The sequence below is a fragment of the Sminthopsis crassicaudata genome, chromosome 1, assembly GCF_048593235.1.
Source record: "Sminthopsis crassicaudata isolate SCR6 chromosome 1, ASM4859323v1, whole genome shotgun sequence".
NCBI lineage: Eukaryota > Metazoa > Chordata > Mammalia > Dasyuromorphia > Dasyuridae > Sminthopsis > Sminthopsis crassicaudata.
Window position 1 is genome coordinate 422,093,333 of NC_133617.1, and position 17,195 is coordinate 422,110,527.

The following is a 17,195-nucleotide window of genomic DNA, read 5'->3' on the forward strand; positions in this document are numbered from 1 at the left end:
CTATTTATTTAGTCTATACCAATCAGACTCCCAAGAAACTATTTTAATGACCTAGAAAAAATAACAACAGAATTCATATGGAACAACAAAAGGTCAAGAATTTCAAGGGAAGTAATGAAAAAAAATTAAATGAAGGTGGCCTAGCTGTACCTGATCTAGAACTGTATTATAAAGCAACAGTCACCAAAACCATTTGGTATTGGCTAAGAAATAGACTAGATCAGTGGCATAGGTTAGGTTCACAGGGCAAGATAGTGAATAAAAATAGCAATCTAGTGTTTGATAAACCCAAAGATCCCAAATTTTGGATAAGAATTCATTATTTGACAAAAACTGCTGGGAAAACTGGAGATTAGTATGGCAGAAACTAGGCATGGACCCACATTTAACACCACATACTAAGATAAGATCAAAATGGGTCCAAGATTTAGTCATAAAGAACAAAATCATAAATAAATTGGAGGAACATGGGATGGTTTACCTCTCAGACTTGTGGAGGAGGAAGGAGTTTGTGTCCAAGGGAGAACTAGAGACCATTATTGATCACAAAATAGAAAATTTTGATTATACCAAATTAAAAAGTTTTTGCACAAACAAAACTAATGCAAACAAGATTAGAAGGGAAGTAACAAATTGGGAAAACATTTTTACAGTTAAAGGTTCTGATAAAGGCCTCATCTCCAAAATATACAGAGAATTGACTTTAATTTATAAGAAATCAAGCAATTCTCCAATTGATAAATGGTCAAAGGATATGAACAGACAATTTTCAGATGATGAAATTAAAACTATTTCCACTCATATGAAAGAGTGTTCCAAATCACTATTGATCAGAGAAATGCAAATTAAGACAACTCTGAGATATCATTACACACCTGTCAGATTGGCTAAGATGACAGGAACAAATAACGATGAATGTTGGAGGGGCTGTGGGAAAACTGGGACACTGATGCATTGTTGGTGGAGTTGTGAAAAAATCCAACCATTCTGGAAAGCAATCTGGAATTATGCCCAAAAAGTTATCAAAATGTGCATACCCTTTGACCCAGCAGTGCTACTACTGGGCTTATATCCCAAGGAAATACTAAAGAAGGGAAAGGGACCTGTATGTGCCAAAATGTTTGTGGCAGCCCTTTTCATAGTGGCTAGAAGCTGGAAAATGAATGGATGTCCATCAATTGGAGAATGGTTGGTAAATTATGGTATATGAATGTTATGGAATATTATTATTCTGTAAGAAATGACCAACTGGAAGAATACAGAGAGGCTTGGAGAGACTTATATCAACTGATGCTGAGTGAAACAAGTAGAATAGGGGATCATTATACACTTCAACAATGACACTGTATGAGGATGTATTCTGATGGAAGTGGATATCTTCAACATAGAGAAGAGCTAATCCAATTCCAATTGATCAATGATGGACAGAATCAGCTACACCCAGAAAAGGAACACTGAGAAATGAGTGTAAACTGAGAGCATTGTGTTTTGTTTTGTTTTGTTTTGTTTCTCTTCCCAGATTATTTTTACCTTGCAAATACAATCCTTCCTTTGCAACAACAACAACAACATGCGGTTCTGCACATATATATTGTACCTAGGATATACTATAAGATATTTAATATGTATGGGAATGCCTGCCATCTAGGGGAGGGGGTGGAGGGAAGGAGGGGAAAAACTCGGAACAGAAGGGAGTACAAGGGATAATGTTGTAAAAAAAAAAATTAACTATGCATATGTACTGTCAACGAAAATGTTAATTATAAAAATTAATAATAATAAAAAAAAATACTCAGGGTTTCCTGGGACGTACTCACCTTTGGAGAAAGCACTTTGATCAGCTCATTCAGAAAGCGAAACTTGGCCACTTCACCATGGAATTTCTCTCCACAATAGTTCATGCACACCTCCAGTACCTATAAAGGCCCAGTTAATGTTCAGCATAAGAAAAACTCATGTCTATTGGGCTCCTATCCATGGGGCCAGGGATGAGCAGCTTCTGGTAGGATAGCATTTGTCATCTAATTCAGATGCCCCTCCTTCAAGAAGAACCATAAGAAATATCTAAGAGAGAGAGTAAGCTATTACTCTGGTGGTATAAGAATTTCTAAGAAATCTTACTGGCCTTAGACCCATTAGGACGAAAGAAACAGGATCCTATGCAGCCCAACTCCAACCTAAGAAAGGGCTCCCCATCTAATTTCTGCATTGGCCAAACCCAAAATCTAAGACCTCTGGGGCTCGACTTTCAGGTCATTGAAAATGGTGTCATTTTAATAACAATGCCATTTTCAGGCTGATGTCTTATAAAATCAAAACACAACACCCTAAAAATCGCTGATGGCTAAGTTTTGTGTCATCTTATTAAAGCTTCAATGTTTGTGCTTGTGTGCTAGGGAACTCCTACAGGAAGCCTAACTTTTTAGATTAAACAAGTAAAATCAGTTTCCATGGCAGTGCTTCAAGCAAAGGAGATCAGAAAAGGAATGGCTGTTTTGTTTGTGAAATCCTATAAAGCTCAAGCCTTTCAAAACAAGGAAGAACTAAACCAATGAAGGTAAACAAAATCTTTATAATTTCCTCTGTGAGAAGGGACTAACATTATTGTGAAAACTTAAAACATTTAACAGTCTTCTACAAAAAAATCAAAGCAGCAATTCTTCCCCAATCAAAACTCTCCCTCTTCTGAACTTCCCAGTTATTGTCAAGGGGACAAATTACAACCCTCCCTTCATTCATGTTTGTAGCTTTGGTTGATTCTCTACTCATCTCTCCCTCACTCTATAAACCCAATCTGCTGCCAAATCTTGTCATTCCTTTCTTTACAAAAATCTGACACAACTACCTTTTTTCTACTCACACAGCAATCATTCTAGTTAAGGCTCTTTTTACTTTTCCCATACTACTATTCCACATGTTTACCACATGTTTACCTTTGTCTCGCTAGCTCCTGATTCTCCCCACTCATGCCACCTTCCACTATGCTGTCAAAAAGATCTTCCTTAAACAGATCCTTCCTTAAACTCTCCTATTCAATAAACTCCAAAAACAAACTGATTACAGGATCAAATATAAATCTGTGATTGGTCCATAAAGACATTTATAACCTGGCTCCTTCCAGTCTTCTAATATTTTACTCCTCTTCACAAAACTCTACAATCCAACACTAGTCTACTTGTAATTCCTTGAACATAACACTCCATCTTCTCCTCTCTCTGTCTGCACTAACTGTCCTCTTAACTTACAATGCTTTGTCTCATATCTCCATCTCAAAGTTTCTGATTTTCTTTAAAATACAACTCAAATGCCCTACTACAAGAGGTGCTAGTGCCAACCTATCTGAGATTATTTTACATCTACTCTGTATTACCTTGTATATTCTAATTTATATATGATGTTTCCCTTCCTCCCCATTAGATTATGAGCACAAGAGTTAGGAGTTTCTTTTGCAGACCTTTATTTTCTCAGTATTTAGCAAAGTGTCTGGCACAAAGTAGGTGCTTAATAAATGCTTCTTGATTAGCAAATTTAATTCTATTCTAAACCTTAATACTATATAATTGTGAATCAGTGATTCACAGTGATAATTGTAAGGGTCCTTTAAATGGGCGGCCACAGCACAACAGGAGATTGAGTGGCCTGGAAGTAATCTCTGTGGATATAGGACTTCCCTGTGGGTGGGATCCTGGCCATATTGAGATAGCTTCGTAATGGGTGACGGCTCTCTCTCTGGTTGGCTGTGTGATGTTACAGGCCCTTTATAAGCCCACTGCAGACAGCAGTCGCTCTCTTTAACCTGGCTCCCTAGCCTAGGGTAGCTGAGCCAAGCTGATGGATAGCCAAGAGAGGTAAGGAGTTTGGTAGTGAACACCTGGGTCTTCAGACCAGGTGTTCACTAGGGAGCTAACAAGTCAGGGAATTATGTGAGTAGGTATAATAAAGGCTTTTAAGATTACACGTGGCTGTTCTTGAGGGTGCTACTTGTTATTAAACTATAGATTCAAAAAATTGTGGCCAGAGACCTTTGAAGGCCTCAGAGGAGGCGAGCCGGGTAGAGTTGACACTGCAAAGGTCAGTGGTCAAAGGTACTCTGTTGGGCATAGGGTAGACTAGTAATTGTAACTGCTAGGAGGGCATGTTACAAATGGCACTCCATGTTGGGTGCCAATATGTAAAGTTCTGTTGTCTCCAGAAACTGCTGATTGCTCTTTGGGAGGAGATCTGCTGTCTCAACTCAATCTCTCGGCCAGATTCTTCTTCCTCCAGAGAGCCGCCCCAACTCTGGTCCAGAGTAGACTTCTCTCAGACCCAATGCTGCCCTTTTTTTATCCTCCTAGAGAATAGGCATGTGAGAACTCAATGGGGCGTGGAGAAATACTTCCACCAATGAACTTGCTCCTCTTAGAATTCCTAAGGTGTAAACTCCCTGTAAAGGCCCGAACCATATGATCATAGCTTTATTTAAATGTGTTGTTATTGTCGGCATTGGCTTTAATGGTCATTTGTCTTACATAAACACAACTATATAAATTGTATATAAAAGATTAATGGACCATGAAGTGAACTGAACCAAATTATTTCTAAATGACGAATTAATCACTAAATGACTTTCCTAATAACTCCAGGATTTTGTGGTAAGTTTTCTGATACTGTTATCATGATCTCTCCTAAGTTGATTCTTCTGTTGGTCCAAATCCTTCTTAATGTGTGACAACCAGAATTGGACACAGTACTTGACATATTATTTTACCTTGTCTTAAAACAAGTATCTAAAGTAAGTACCACATGTATTATTATCCCCATTTTACAGATAGGGAAACTGACACAAATGACTTGCCATGGTCATACAACTATTATCAGAGGCAGGACTCAAACTCAGGCCTTTCCAATTCCAAGTCCAACGCTCTAATGTTATTATACCATTTTTCAATTATTATTTCCCATGATATAGGAAGGACTATTATTTGTATAATATTGAATAATGTACTTCCTCTTTTTATTCTTCTTAAGTAAGTAAATTTGTTTTGTTTTGTTTTAAGTAAGTAAATTTGCATTTGTGCTTTTCTTTCTTTCTTTTTTTTTTTTTTTGGCTGAGGCTATTGGGGTTAAGTGACTTACTCAGAGTCATTTGAACTCAGGCCCTCTTGACTTCAGGGCTGATACTCTGTCCACTATCCACCTAACTGCCCTACATGTTTTTAACATCTGCCATAATACTGACTTATAAATATATGGTCAACTAAAACCTCTGAAACTATTTCAAATGAACTGCCCTTTAGCCAAGTCTCTGCAATTGTATAACTCTGCAGTTGATTCTTTTTTAACTTAAATACAGGGCTTGATATTGTTGGCATATTTCACCTTATTGATACCAGTCCATCATTTCAGCCTGTGAGATCCACCAGGATTTTGTTCCTATCAGCTTTATGACCTTAGGCAATTTTTCTGGATCTCAAATTCTTCATCTAGTAAGGAAATTTGGATTATGAATTTTCTGACTTTAAAATCTACAATCCAAGCTACAAGCTCCAGCCTGATGTCATTTAAAATTTAGATAAGCATATCATCTGTGTGTTCAAGTCACTAGTGAACCAATCAATTAAAAGCACCTTCTATGTGACAGGCACTGTTCTAAACTCTGAGGATACAAAAGAAGCAAAAAATAGGACCTTCTCTCAAGGAGTGCACAGTGTAATGGGGAAAACAATTAGGTACAAACAAGATATATACAATAAACTAGAGACAATCTGCAGAGAAAAGGCACTGGCATTAAGGGAGTTCAGGAAATGCTTCTTAGAGAAAACTAGATTTTATCCTAGGACTGGAAAGAAGCCAGGGAAGCCAGGAAGCAGAGATGATGAGAGTTCCAGACATAGGCAATAGCCAGAGAAAATGCCTGGAGAGGGAAGATGTAGTGATAAGTCTCCATGGAGAGAAGTAAAATGTAACAAGACTGGAAACTTTGAATGGGTCTAGGATATGGAGGGCTTTAAAAACCAAAAAAGAGAATCTTAAATTTGATTTAAAGTTAAGTGAATAGGGAGGAGTGTGTGTGTATGTGTGTGTGTGTGTGTGTGTGTGTGTGTGTGTGTGTGAGAGAGAGAGAGAGAGAGAGAGAGAGAGAGAGAGAGAGATGCTCAAACTTACCCTTTAGGAGGATCAATTTGACAGCTCAGAGGAGGATCACTTGACTCAGGAAGACCAGGCTACTGCAATAGTCTAGGAGTGAGATGAGGAGGAGCAGCAGCAGAGTGTTGGCAGTGTGAGAGGAGAAAAGGGGGCACCTAGAAGCAATTTCAGGAAGGTAGGAATAATAGGCCTTAGAGACTGATTAGATATTAGGTAGGGGTGAGAGTAAGAAAAGAGACGCCTGGGAGAATAGGAAGAGACTGGTATCCTTTAACAACAGCTGTATGAGACATCTAAATCGAGATGTCCAGTTGGAATTGAATATATAAAGTAGTTGAAGATAAGACTGAAGATCTGTAGAAGTTGAGATTGAGAATCATCTGCATAAAGATGAGAGTTGAATTCATGGGAACTGATCACGAAGTGGTCAGGATCCAGAAAAAATGCTATTTATAATTGTCTTTTTTTGCTGAGGTAATTGGGGTTAAGTGACTTGCTGGGGTCATACAGCTAAGGAAGTATTAAGTCTGAGGTCAGATTTGAACTCAGGTCCTCCTGACTTCAGGGCTGGTGCTGTCTACTATACCACCTAGCTGCCCACTAATTATAATTGTGATTGGCTATGTCTTTACAGCAAGTAGGAGCATGGCTGGCACATGGTTTAGCGAGTAAATGTGAGCAAAATGTGTTTTTGTACATGTGTTTCCCTGCATGGAATTCCTTGGAAATATGTCCTCTCAGTATTGGGATATGTAGTGTGTTGGGCTTCCCCCAACTTAAAGCTTTTCTGCTCCTCCTAGATAGTAAGCCTAAAATATCTATCAGATGATCCTCCTCTCTCTCCTCCTTTCCCTCCTAGAATTCCAGATCGGTCAAATCCTCCTTTTTCTCTTGCAAGCCCTCTCTCTTTGCCTTGACTGGCATGACATGCACAAAAGCACGTACAACAAGTTAGAGAATCCTTCTCTCCCTCATCCAGTATGAAAAGCATCTAGTCTTATTTATTAATAGGTAGGTTTGAGAATGTAAAATCTTGGGCTCCGATCTCCCCTCCCCCTTTCCTTCCCTCACCCCACATCCTGCTTTCCCCCCAAAGCTTGCAAGTCTGAATAGCTCCTTCAGGAAAGTCAAAGGGGGAGCTCATCAGCCAGCAGACAGAGTCTCTAGTGTCCTTTTCTCCAATGATGAGGGGGAAGGGGAAGGCCACGATCCAACTCACTGTTAAGGCATGAAGAGCTTCCCTCTCCTGTGGGGACTGGATCTTGTGGGCCAACAGCCAAGGTGCATGGGATGGGCTGAGGAAACAGAAACAAGGCAAGACCAAGCTTGGACTGAGAGCTCTCTCTAGACAGAAGGAAGAAGGGGAGGGGGCATGGCTTGTTACACATGAATCTCCTGATACTGTGGCTGTCTTAGGAATCCCAGAGACGTGCGCGCGCGCGCGCACACACACACACACACACACACACACACACACACACACACACACACACACACACCAGCAGTACCCCCAAAAATCAAAGTGGATAGGATTTAAATAACTCCTTTGGAGTTATTTAATTCTGATGAGGCCACGAAAAAAGTTATAATCTACAGAAAACACTGTATTTGTAGAGGAATACAGTGCATTCATTACATAATTGCCTCCATCAACAGGAACAAGACAGAGAGGGTTCCAGCAGACTGGAATACATTACCAGCATAATACTATATTGAGTTACTTTTGCATACCAAAGAAGGAACCAACAGAGGCTTAGAAAAGGATGAGTCAGTGCGAAATGGAGGGTTTCCTCTTCCACTATCATGTGCATACATATGACAGAGAAAGAGAGCCAAAGACAGAGAAATAGGAAACCCAGAAGGAAGCACCTCAAGCACTGTATAAGCCTACATAGTAGGGGAGGGAGTCCAACAAAATTACTAGGAACTCTTTTCTGAGAGGAATTTTTCATTTTACACAACAAGGCCCAAGGAGCCTGAACCTGTGGCAGAGAGCCCTTGTGGGCTCCAAGTGGGAGAGCTGGGAAGCAAGGTTCAGTTTGTTCTTTTAAAGATAATCCCTTATGAACATCAACTCTTGCTCACCTCACTTGCCTTCTCATACCACTTTCATTAATAGTCCTATTTCATATCCTCTCTTTGCCCTTTCACAACTCCTTTCTCCTTGTGTTTAATCCCTCAACCCACAGAAGAGACCCCCCCCCCAAAAAAACAACCTATCAGAATATCTGCTTCTTTAAATTTTAGGGTCCTCATTGTCTGATAATTGTGTCCATGAAATTACAAAAACCATGTACAAAATTAATCTTACCCATCGGGGTCAGTGTTCACCTGATCGCAGAAACATTGAATACATGACCAATTCTCCTCAGGCATGCTTGGATCTGTGGCTTTATCTGCCAAGAAAAAAAGGAGGAAGGGGGGGTGAGAAACAGAGAAAATAGGAACAATGACAGGACTGATGAAGTAGACAAAGGAGAGATAAATGAGGTCTCATGCTCCCAAAGTAGCCTTTTGGGAAGTTATAGAGATAATCATCTGCAATGTGACTCAGATTCAGAGTAAAGTTGATCAAACATTAATGCTCTACAAGCTCAATCTAATGTAATTGTCCTGAAACCACATTTCTGGCAGCAAAGCAGTCATAAGTATCTTTTTCCTTCACACTTCAGGCAGGTTTTCAGTCTTTATTGTAAGATTTACATCATCTCCATCTTCAAGGAAACACAGTGTCATCTATTTTTCTATTTATAAGTCATTCCCCACCCCCCAGAACTAATTTTTTTTATTTTTTATGAGCAAAATATGATGCAAAGGATAGAGAGCAGGCCTCAAAGTCAGGAACACTTGGTTTAAAAGACAAAGAAAGATGTCCCATATATAATCAAACATCCCTAGCATCAGTTTTTGTGATAGCAATAAGTTGGAAACAAGTTGAATATTTGTCATTTGGTGTTCGGCTAAATTAATTGTAGTACATGAATGTAATGAAGTTTGCACATTCATGACAAATGAATATGAAGAATACAGAGAAATATGGGATGACATATGAACTGAAATGACAAATGAAATAAGCAAACCAGTAACCCATTTACCCAATGACTTTAAAAATGTAAATTGAAATACAACAATGAAAGTTATAATTGAAAGGATGAAGGAAAACCAAAATTAAGGAGAAAATTTCAAGGATAATGTTAGAAAAGTGCTCTAAAACATTTCATGAGGTGGAGAAATTAAAGAAATCTATATGCTCTAAATCATTACTGATTGGAAAAATGCAAATTAAAACTGAGATACCACCTCATCTATCTGATTAACTAAAATGACAGGACAAAATAATGATGAATGCTAGAGTGTGGGAAAACTGGAACATTCACTGTTGGTAGAGTTGTGAACTGATCCAAGCATTCTGGAGAACAATTTGGAACTAAGCCCAAAAGTTTTGTTTTGTTTTGTTTTGTTTCTGAGGCTGGGGTTAAGTGACTTGTCCAGGGTCACACAGCTAGGAAGTGTTAAGTGTCTGAGAGCAAATTTGAACTCAGGTCCTCCTGAATTCAAGGCTGGTGCTCTAATCACTGCGCCACCTAGCTGCCCCCCCCAAAGACTTTTAAACTGTGCAAACCCTTTGATCCAGCAGTATCCCTACTGGATCTGTATCCCAAAGAGATCATAAAACAGAGAAAAGGACCCACACATGCAGAAATGTTTGTAGCAACCCATTTTATAGTGGCAAGGAATTGGAAACTGAGGGATGGATGCCTATCGCTTGGAGAATGGCTGAATAAGTTATGGTATATAAATGTAATGATGTATTACTGTTCTATAAGTAATGATGAGCAGGCTGAAAGTCTGGAAGGAGATGAACTGATGTCGAGTGAAATGAGCCCAGAACAAGAACATTGAACATAGTAACAGCCAAGATTATATAATATATTATATGATAAAAGACTTAGCTCTTTCAGCAATTCCAACAAACTTTGAATAGAAAATGCCAACTGAATCCAGAAGAACTATGGAGACTGAATGTGGATGGAAGCATCAAGGTCCAAGGTATGCAGGTAGGCAAAGGAAGCCAAAAGTACTGACAGGATTAAAATAATCCCTAATACAAGCAGGGAAGGGCACTGATGGGGTTATTTCAGCCTTAAGTAGGCCATTTATTTTTGGGTAGACCTTTTGTTTAAATGGACTTTTGATTACAGTTGCCCCTCAGGTGGTCTTTAGAAACTCCTTATTTACTATATCCAAATCAAAAAGCCAAGTTATGATGTCCAACTTATTAGACATTGAATTGCTTATACTGTAGATCTCCACTAACTTTTCTATGAATTTAGCCCACCACCTCAGTCTTAACTTTAGTGGAGTCTTCCTCTGGGTTAATTATGAGTTCTACCACCAGTCTTTCCCCTTGTTAATTGCTAAAACCCCATTCCTTGCTAACTTTTCTTGGAATTTAGCTTGCTCTTAGCAGTATAATGAAATCTTTGCTCCTTGATTAGGATGTCTATGCCTAAAAATTCTTTTGGTATGACTTGAAACAGAAACATGCAACCTCAATAAATTTTTGGAGTCCCATAATTTTGGTGGTTAACTCCATCCTGGTGGTGACCCGGTATGAGAAAAGTCTGACTGCACCTGTACCTCAACAACATTCTTTTCATTTTTGTTTTCCCATGGTTTTTCCTTGTTTTGATTTTTTCTTTCTCAATATGACTCATATAGTAATGTTAAATTATATATATATATATATATATATATATATATATATATATATATATATCACTCTGCATATTGTCTTTCTGAGGGAGGAAAAAAAAATCTTACAAAAGTGAATGTTGAAAATTATCTTTACATGTAATTAGAAAAATATAGTAACAATTTAAAATTTAATAAAAGAACCTTAGCTCAAGGGTAAGAAGTAAAAAAGTAGCAAAAGGGGGAAGATGGAAAACTGTAAAAAGAACAATATGCTTAGGGCATGGGCTCTCCTCTTGGTATCATACCATTAAAAAAAAAAAAAAATCAGAACATGGCAGAACATGTGCTCCCTATAATGATTATCTTTCTTAGGATCAGAACAGTCATGTCTACCATATACAGTGCTTATCCAGCAGTCTAGGGGAAGAATAGAAAAAGAAGTCTTTTTCAGCTTCTCTTTGAAGACTTCAAAGACATTAATAAAGTCCCTTTGATGAGATTTTGGATTGATTTAACTAAGAGAATTCTCCAGCATCTTATCAGTAAAATATTTACAAATTGGGCTTTTCATCCTCTTAGGAACTGCTTTGAAAGTTATTTTCTACAGCAGCTTAAAATTATCCATTTTAACATTTATTCATCCATTGTATAGATTCTAAATAACTTTATAAAAAAATTTTTTCCAGTTCCAAATTTTCTTGCCCTTCCCCCACTCATTAGGAAGACAAGAAATATGATATTCATTATAAATATGAAGTCAAGGAAAATATATTTTTCACATCTAATTAGCTGTATAGGTTTCTTTTCCTCACACAATCACCATCCTAGTGCAAACTCGCATCACCTTCTACCTAGACTATTATTCTCATTACTTCTCCCTCCCTTCCTCTCTTCACACACACATTTTTTCCCACTGTGATTTTGCTAGGCAGTCCCTCACAGCTGGAATACTCTGCCTTCTCAGCTCTGCCTACTAGCTTCCCAGGCTTTCTTCCAACATCAGCTTGAATTCCATCTTTCACAAGTGGTATTCTATGCCCCCTACAAGCACATAATCTTTCACTCTATATCTACTGCACTCTATGGCCACTTACAACGTGAATTGCTGGAGGGCAGAGGGAGTTTCCCCAGCATAATATGTACTTATTAAATGTTGGGTGACAAATAAACACTCACCCATCAAACCAATCAGAAAATTTTTATCTTCAAGTTTTTGTTCAAGATGTAAGTGGGAATTGTCTTCCCAATATCTCTCCTACCTCCTCCTAGCCAATTTAAATCCCACCCTTTTTAAAAGATCATTTCAGTGCAAACCAATTTCTCCTTTGTACAATTCTCATAGCAATAAGTGTTCTGTCTCAATAGCTTGAACAAGATGCCTAATGGCAAAGATCATGTCATATTTTTTAGTCACAATATGATAGAAAGAACATGCTCAGTTTACCTATACAACCTAATCTTGTCATTCTTACTGCCTGATACACTGAGGTTGGTTTTTCCCTTGAACTAGCTCAGAAGTTTTGCACCATGGGGTGGCTAAAGTCAAGGGGGTATCTACACTAGGACTGATATCAATATGGAGAGTAAACAAAGAAGAACAGGTACCAGGTTGCTTAAAAAGGGGTGAAAACAATTCAGGTCAGAAATGTTTAAGGTCAAGCCTTCCATGTAGGCACTGAATAGCCATTTGTGTACCTCTTGTCTGAAAGAAATCACATATGCATGCACACACACATCTCAAATATGTGTTTTTATATGTATATATACTTATGTGTACACATATGCACACAGATATATACACATTTGAGTTATGTTTTTGCATATGTGTATGTATATTCTTTTCTTGGGCAGTTAGAAGTGCTGAGTTTGAAGACAGGAAGACTCATGTGAGTTCAAATCTGACCTCTGATAGTTACTAGCTGTATGTACTTATTAGCAAAGTCATTTCACCCTGTTTGCCTCAGTTTCTGTCAAGTGAGCAGAAAAAGTAAATGGCAAAAGACCACAGTATTTTTGCCAAATAAATGAGGTCACAAAGAGTCAAATCTTACAGAACAAAGGAATTAGAATACTTGAGTTCATAAGCCAGCTCAGCTACTTACTACCCACCAGACTTTGGGCAAATCAATTTCTTTACCTGCATGACAAAAGGATCTTCCTTAATCCCCTCAACACTAACTCAAAATCCTCTAGAGATCAGGAGACACTAAATTATTGAGTATGGGGATGATGAAGTCAGACTTGTTTTTTAGCCCCCAGTGGTTACTTAAGATTAGAAATCTAATCTCTCTTTTTATATATATATATATATATATATATATATATATACACACAGCTAATAACAATCATATTAAAAAGGCTTCCAAAAGATGGGATTTTAGGAGGGACTTAAAGGAAGCCAAGGAAACCAGGAGATGGAGATGAGGAAGGGAAAGCATTCCAGGCATGGGGGACAGTCAGTGAAAATCTAAGAGCCAGGAAACTGAATGCCTTGTTTATATAAAAGTGAAGAGGGAAAGACCATTGGACCAAAGAGTACCTGTATTGGGGACTGAAAAGGTAGGATGGAACTAGTTTATGAAAAGCTTTGAATACCAAACAAAAGACTTTGTATCAGATCCTAGAAGCAATCAGGAAACCAAAACCAGAATAGATTATTTTTAAGGTTTCTTCCTACTGGCAGTAGTAGATTTAGCTGTGAAATGTTAACCTAATACATCTGCTCTGTTAAAGCTTGTAATAAAAAGGTAAAAAACAAATACAAAATCGTGGAAATCTTTGATGACATTGGCTCTGAGGGTCTAAGACCAACATCTAAAGAAAGCAGCACAGGAAAAGATATTTCCGTTAAAAAAAAAAAAACAACTTTAAAAATGCAGACCTGCAGGTGACAGACTGTAGCAAAGTCCAAAACCTTCTGCAAGAAAAGAGAATCAAAACTGAAAACACTATCTTTTGAAATAAAAATTTTTAAAAGAGAGAAAGCTGTGGCTCACAAGTGAAATTTATTATTGGTCTTGGCCAAGATGGGTCTTGGCTGGAAGCCCTCTGAGAATTCCTTTATTATTTTTATTATTATTATTTTGGTTCCTTTAGATACAATCATTTATTACAGGATAAGCCAAGCATTCAAATAAGAGAATTCTAGAGGTCCAAATATCAAAGAAACTAAACTAAAGAATAGAGAGACCAAGGATAAACATTCTGGAAGGGAAGAGGGAAGGATTTTCCTAAGCATGGAAATAATCTATACAACTAAGAATGATACCAATGAATCCATCAGACATGTATGCATTCAGTAAATGTCTCACACCAATATAAGACTTCAACATAAGACTGATAAAAAAAAAATCTTATGTACAAATAATCATCATAAAATGCTATTATTCACTGAGTCATGGAGACAAGGATTAAAATCATTAATTGAATACCTCTGAGCATATTTCAACCTATTTCTTCATCCATAAAATGAGAATATCTGTAAACACTTAACTGCACAGGATCGTGTTGAACCAATACTTATAAGTCACTTTACAAACCTTAAAACACCAAATAAATGTCAATTACTTTCATCACTATCATCCATGGAGGACATGATTATCACTTTGTATGTGGGAGCTAGGTGTTGGAGTGGCAGGCCTGAAGCCAGGAGACATCTTACAAGTTCACACATGGCCTCACAAATTTACTAACTTTTATGTCTCAGGGCAAGTCACTTTACCCTGTTTTCCTCAGTTTCCTCAAATGTTGATTGATATTTGGAGAAGGAAATTTGTTTGCCAAGAAAACCTCAAATGAGTCAGATACAATTGAACAATGTATGTACTCACCTCATCCTCTAGGCTCAGAGAACATTACTCAGAAGGAGAGGATGTCATAAGGAGGCACAGATTAAGGGGTAAGAGGTATAAAATCAAAATAATAGGCATTTAATAAGTACTTAGAGATTGCTCTGGGAAATGATAGAGATTAGTCTTGATCTCAGAAGGCAAAACTGAGACTTAAACGTGGAAGTTAGAGAGATGGAGAATGGCTTTATGTAAGGAAGAAGTTATAACTGAACTATAATTAATACAGTAAGGCATCCTCCAGTGCAGCAATATAGAAATATAGCAAAATAGAAAGATGGTGTCCGAGTCATCCATTGAAAGAATGGTATAAATCTAGCCTCTGACACTTACCAGGTGATTGTGGGCAAGGCACCTAACCTCTCTATGACCCAGGCAACTCTAAAATGTGAAGTTACAGAAACAGCAGATTATCTGCATAGATAATTTTCTTTTAGAGTTCCCTTCATAGCTGAAGCCACAGGTCAAGACCAAAAAAGAAAAATTCTTCATAATTGGGGACAACATCAAATGAAATGGCTTATACTGTGAGATAACAAGTCAAAAGCTAGCCTCCCAAAAATAAATAAATGAAATTTTTTGGATACTGGATCTTCTGATTTCACCCAAGCTGGTCATGGAGCAGCCATTCAAGTATCAGGGGCCACTACTGATTCACACAGGGGTTTTGACAGGCTCTTCTTCCTACTTGGGCCAATTCATCCTTTATACTTGGGCCTACATTGACCAGGATCTAGATACTGAGGATATTGGATTAGCTTAAGCCCCACTACAGCTCGTGACTTGTCTCTCCCAATAGCAGGGATGACAGGTATTTGCAAAAACCTCTTCCCAGTCATACTAAATTTTAACTTTTACTATAAAGTGAGATTTTTTTTGGATGGGAAGGAAAAAGGGAGGCGAGAGAAAAGATAGAAGATACTCCTCAGAGTATCTTTAGAGCAACAGAGGGCAAAGACGGATGACCCAAGGTTACCTCGGGGTCACAGGATCAGCTAGAGCAACTTCTGAGTTCTGGGTGACTTACACTCCAGCACTGACAGAGAGGAAGAGTAACCTCGGAATAAGAGGGTTTAGTCTGCTAGCTGATTCCAGAAATAGCTGCATTCCATCCGGGCTCAAACTTTCAACACTCCTGATTTGTTTTGTTTTAAAAGTAGTAAGTGATAAGCCTGAGAGGTGTTCACCAATCCTACAACTGTCTAAAGGTAATTGCTGTGGGAAGAGGTGACATGTAACACTAAGATCATTAAAATGTATAATTGAGAATCAGGAAGCCAATATTCCAGTACTAGTTCTGCCACAAATAGGTTTGTGACCTTGGGCAAGGGGAGTTTGGGAGGAGGAGGAGGGAAGGGAGAGGGATGATACGTATCTTAACAGAATTCCAGAATTGGCCTCAGTGGCCCTCTAGTCCAGATGGCCTAAAAAAAATCCCCCCTACACCCTAATAAAGTTCATCAAGGGCATGACGGTTAACCCCGGTTTGAAAACCCAGAGGCATCGCGTCCTTCCCTCGGCGCACGCAATCTCGGCTTCAGAGGAGGGCTCTCAGTAGCCCCACACCAATCCCGCCGGGCTGGTCTCTCACGCCAGCAGGCGAACACAGACCCCGAGGCTGCAGCCGTTCTCCTCTGGGGTTTCCCCAGGAGCACCACAAAAGCCCCTGGCCTCAGCTAGCCCACCCCGAGCTGCAGGAAGCGGTTGGCTAGAGGTGGGATGTGCTGAGAGGGATATTCAAATCACAGAGGGAAGAAAGATCCAGGCTAGCAGAAGGCTCTTGGGTGTGGATCTCCGTAGGTCTGGGGCAGACAAGCCTGGGACTGGGAGCTAATTTTCCAGCACCCTCAGGGATCTCTCTTCCTTCCGTTCCCCGCATCGCACCCACCCCGCCCCAGACTTGACCTTCCAGGGCCAAGAAAGCAAAGCTGAACTAAACTGCGGGCTCCGGGAGGACGATCGGGGGCGGAGGACACCGTGGGACGCCCGGCGTGGGGCGCAGACTAGTCTTCCTAGGCCGGGCTCCGCGAGTTTCCAGCACCTGAGTGTCCTAGGGATCCCCGAGGCCGAGCGGAGTGGGGCGGGGCGGCACCTCCCAGCCCAGAGCCAGTGGCAACAGACCAAAGCAGAAAAAAGGAGACTGAGCGAACTTGCCCGGGCTCGGCCGCCGTACGGGCCCAGCCCAGCCAAGTCCGGCCCCGGCTGCTCTGCCCCGACCCCCGAGCGGGGCTCAGCCCTAGGCACAATCCCCGCGCGTCAGGCGCACGGAGAGGGTCCGGAGGCACAACACTCCGCCTTCGTCGCCGGTAGTTGGGACGGCGGGCGTCCCTTCTGGAAGCGCCCCGTCCCCGCGCCGTACTCACTGAGCCATAGCTCCAGCGCTGCCACCCCCTTGGGCCCCGACGTAGCCTCGGCCGCCGCCATGTAGCTGCGCTCCTCGGGTTCGTCAGGTGTAGGCGCCGCCGTCCCAGCGCTTTAAGGAACTTGGTGACGCGGCAACCCCGGGGCGGGCAGCGCGTG

The 17,195-nt window shown here is 39.9% G+C and overlaps 1 protein-coding gene across 2 annotated transcripts in view; it reads right to left on the reverse strand.

Annotated features, from left to right (window-relative positions):
* GGA2 (golgi associated, gamma adaptin ear containing, ARF binding protein 2) overlaps positions 1–17,195 on the reverse strand; it is a 36,502-nt gene extending 19,307 nt beyond the window's left edge. The window contains exons 1-4 of one of the 2 annotated variants that reach the window (XM_074280367.1): positions 17,039–17,195; positions 8,441–8,525; positions 7,349–7,424; positions 1,818–1,916 (exon numbers count right to left, since the gene is read on the reverse strand). In XM_074280367.1, coding sequence (XP_074136468.1) covers positions 1,818–1,916; positions 7,349–7,424; positions 8,441–8,525; positions 17,039–17,099 — 321 coding nt within the window. In that variant the 5' untranslated portion in view covers positions 17,100–17,195. Of the gene's footprint in view, positions 1–1,817; positions 1,917–7,348; positions 7,425–8,440; positions 8,526–17,038 lie in introns of those variants that run through there. The other variant, XM_074280368.1, reaches the window with a different exon arrangement.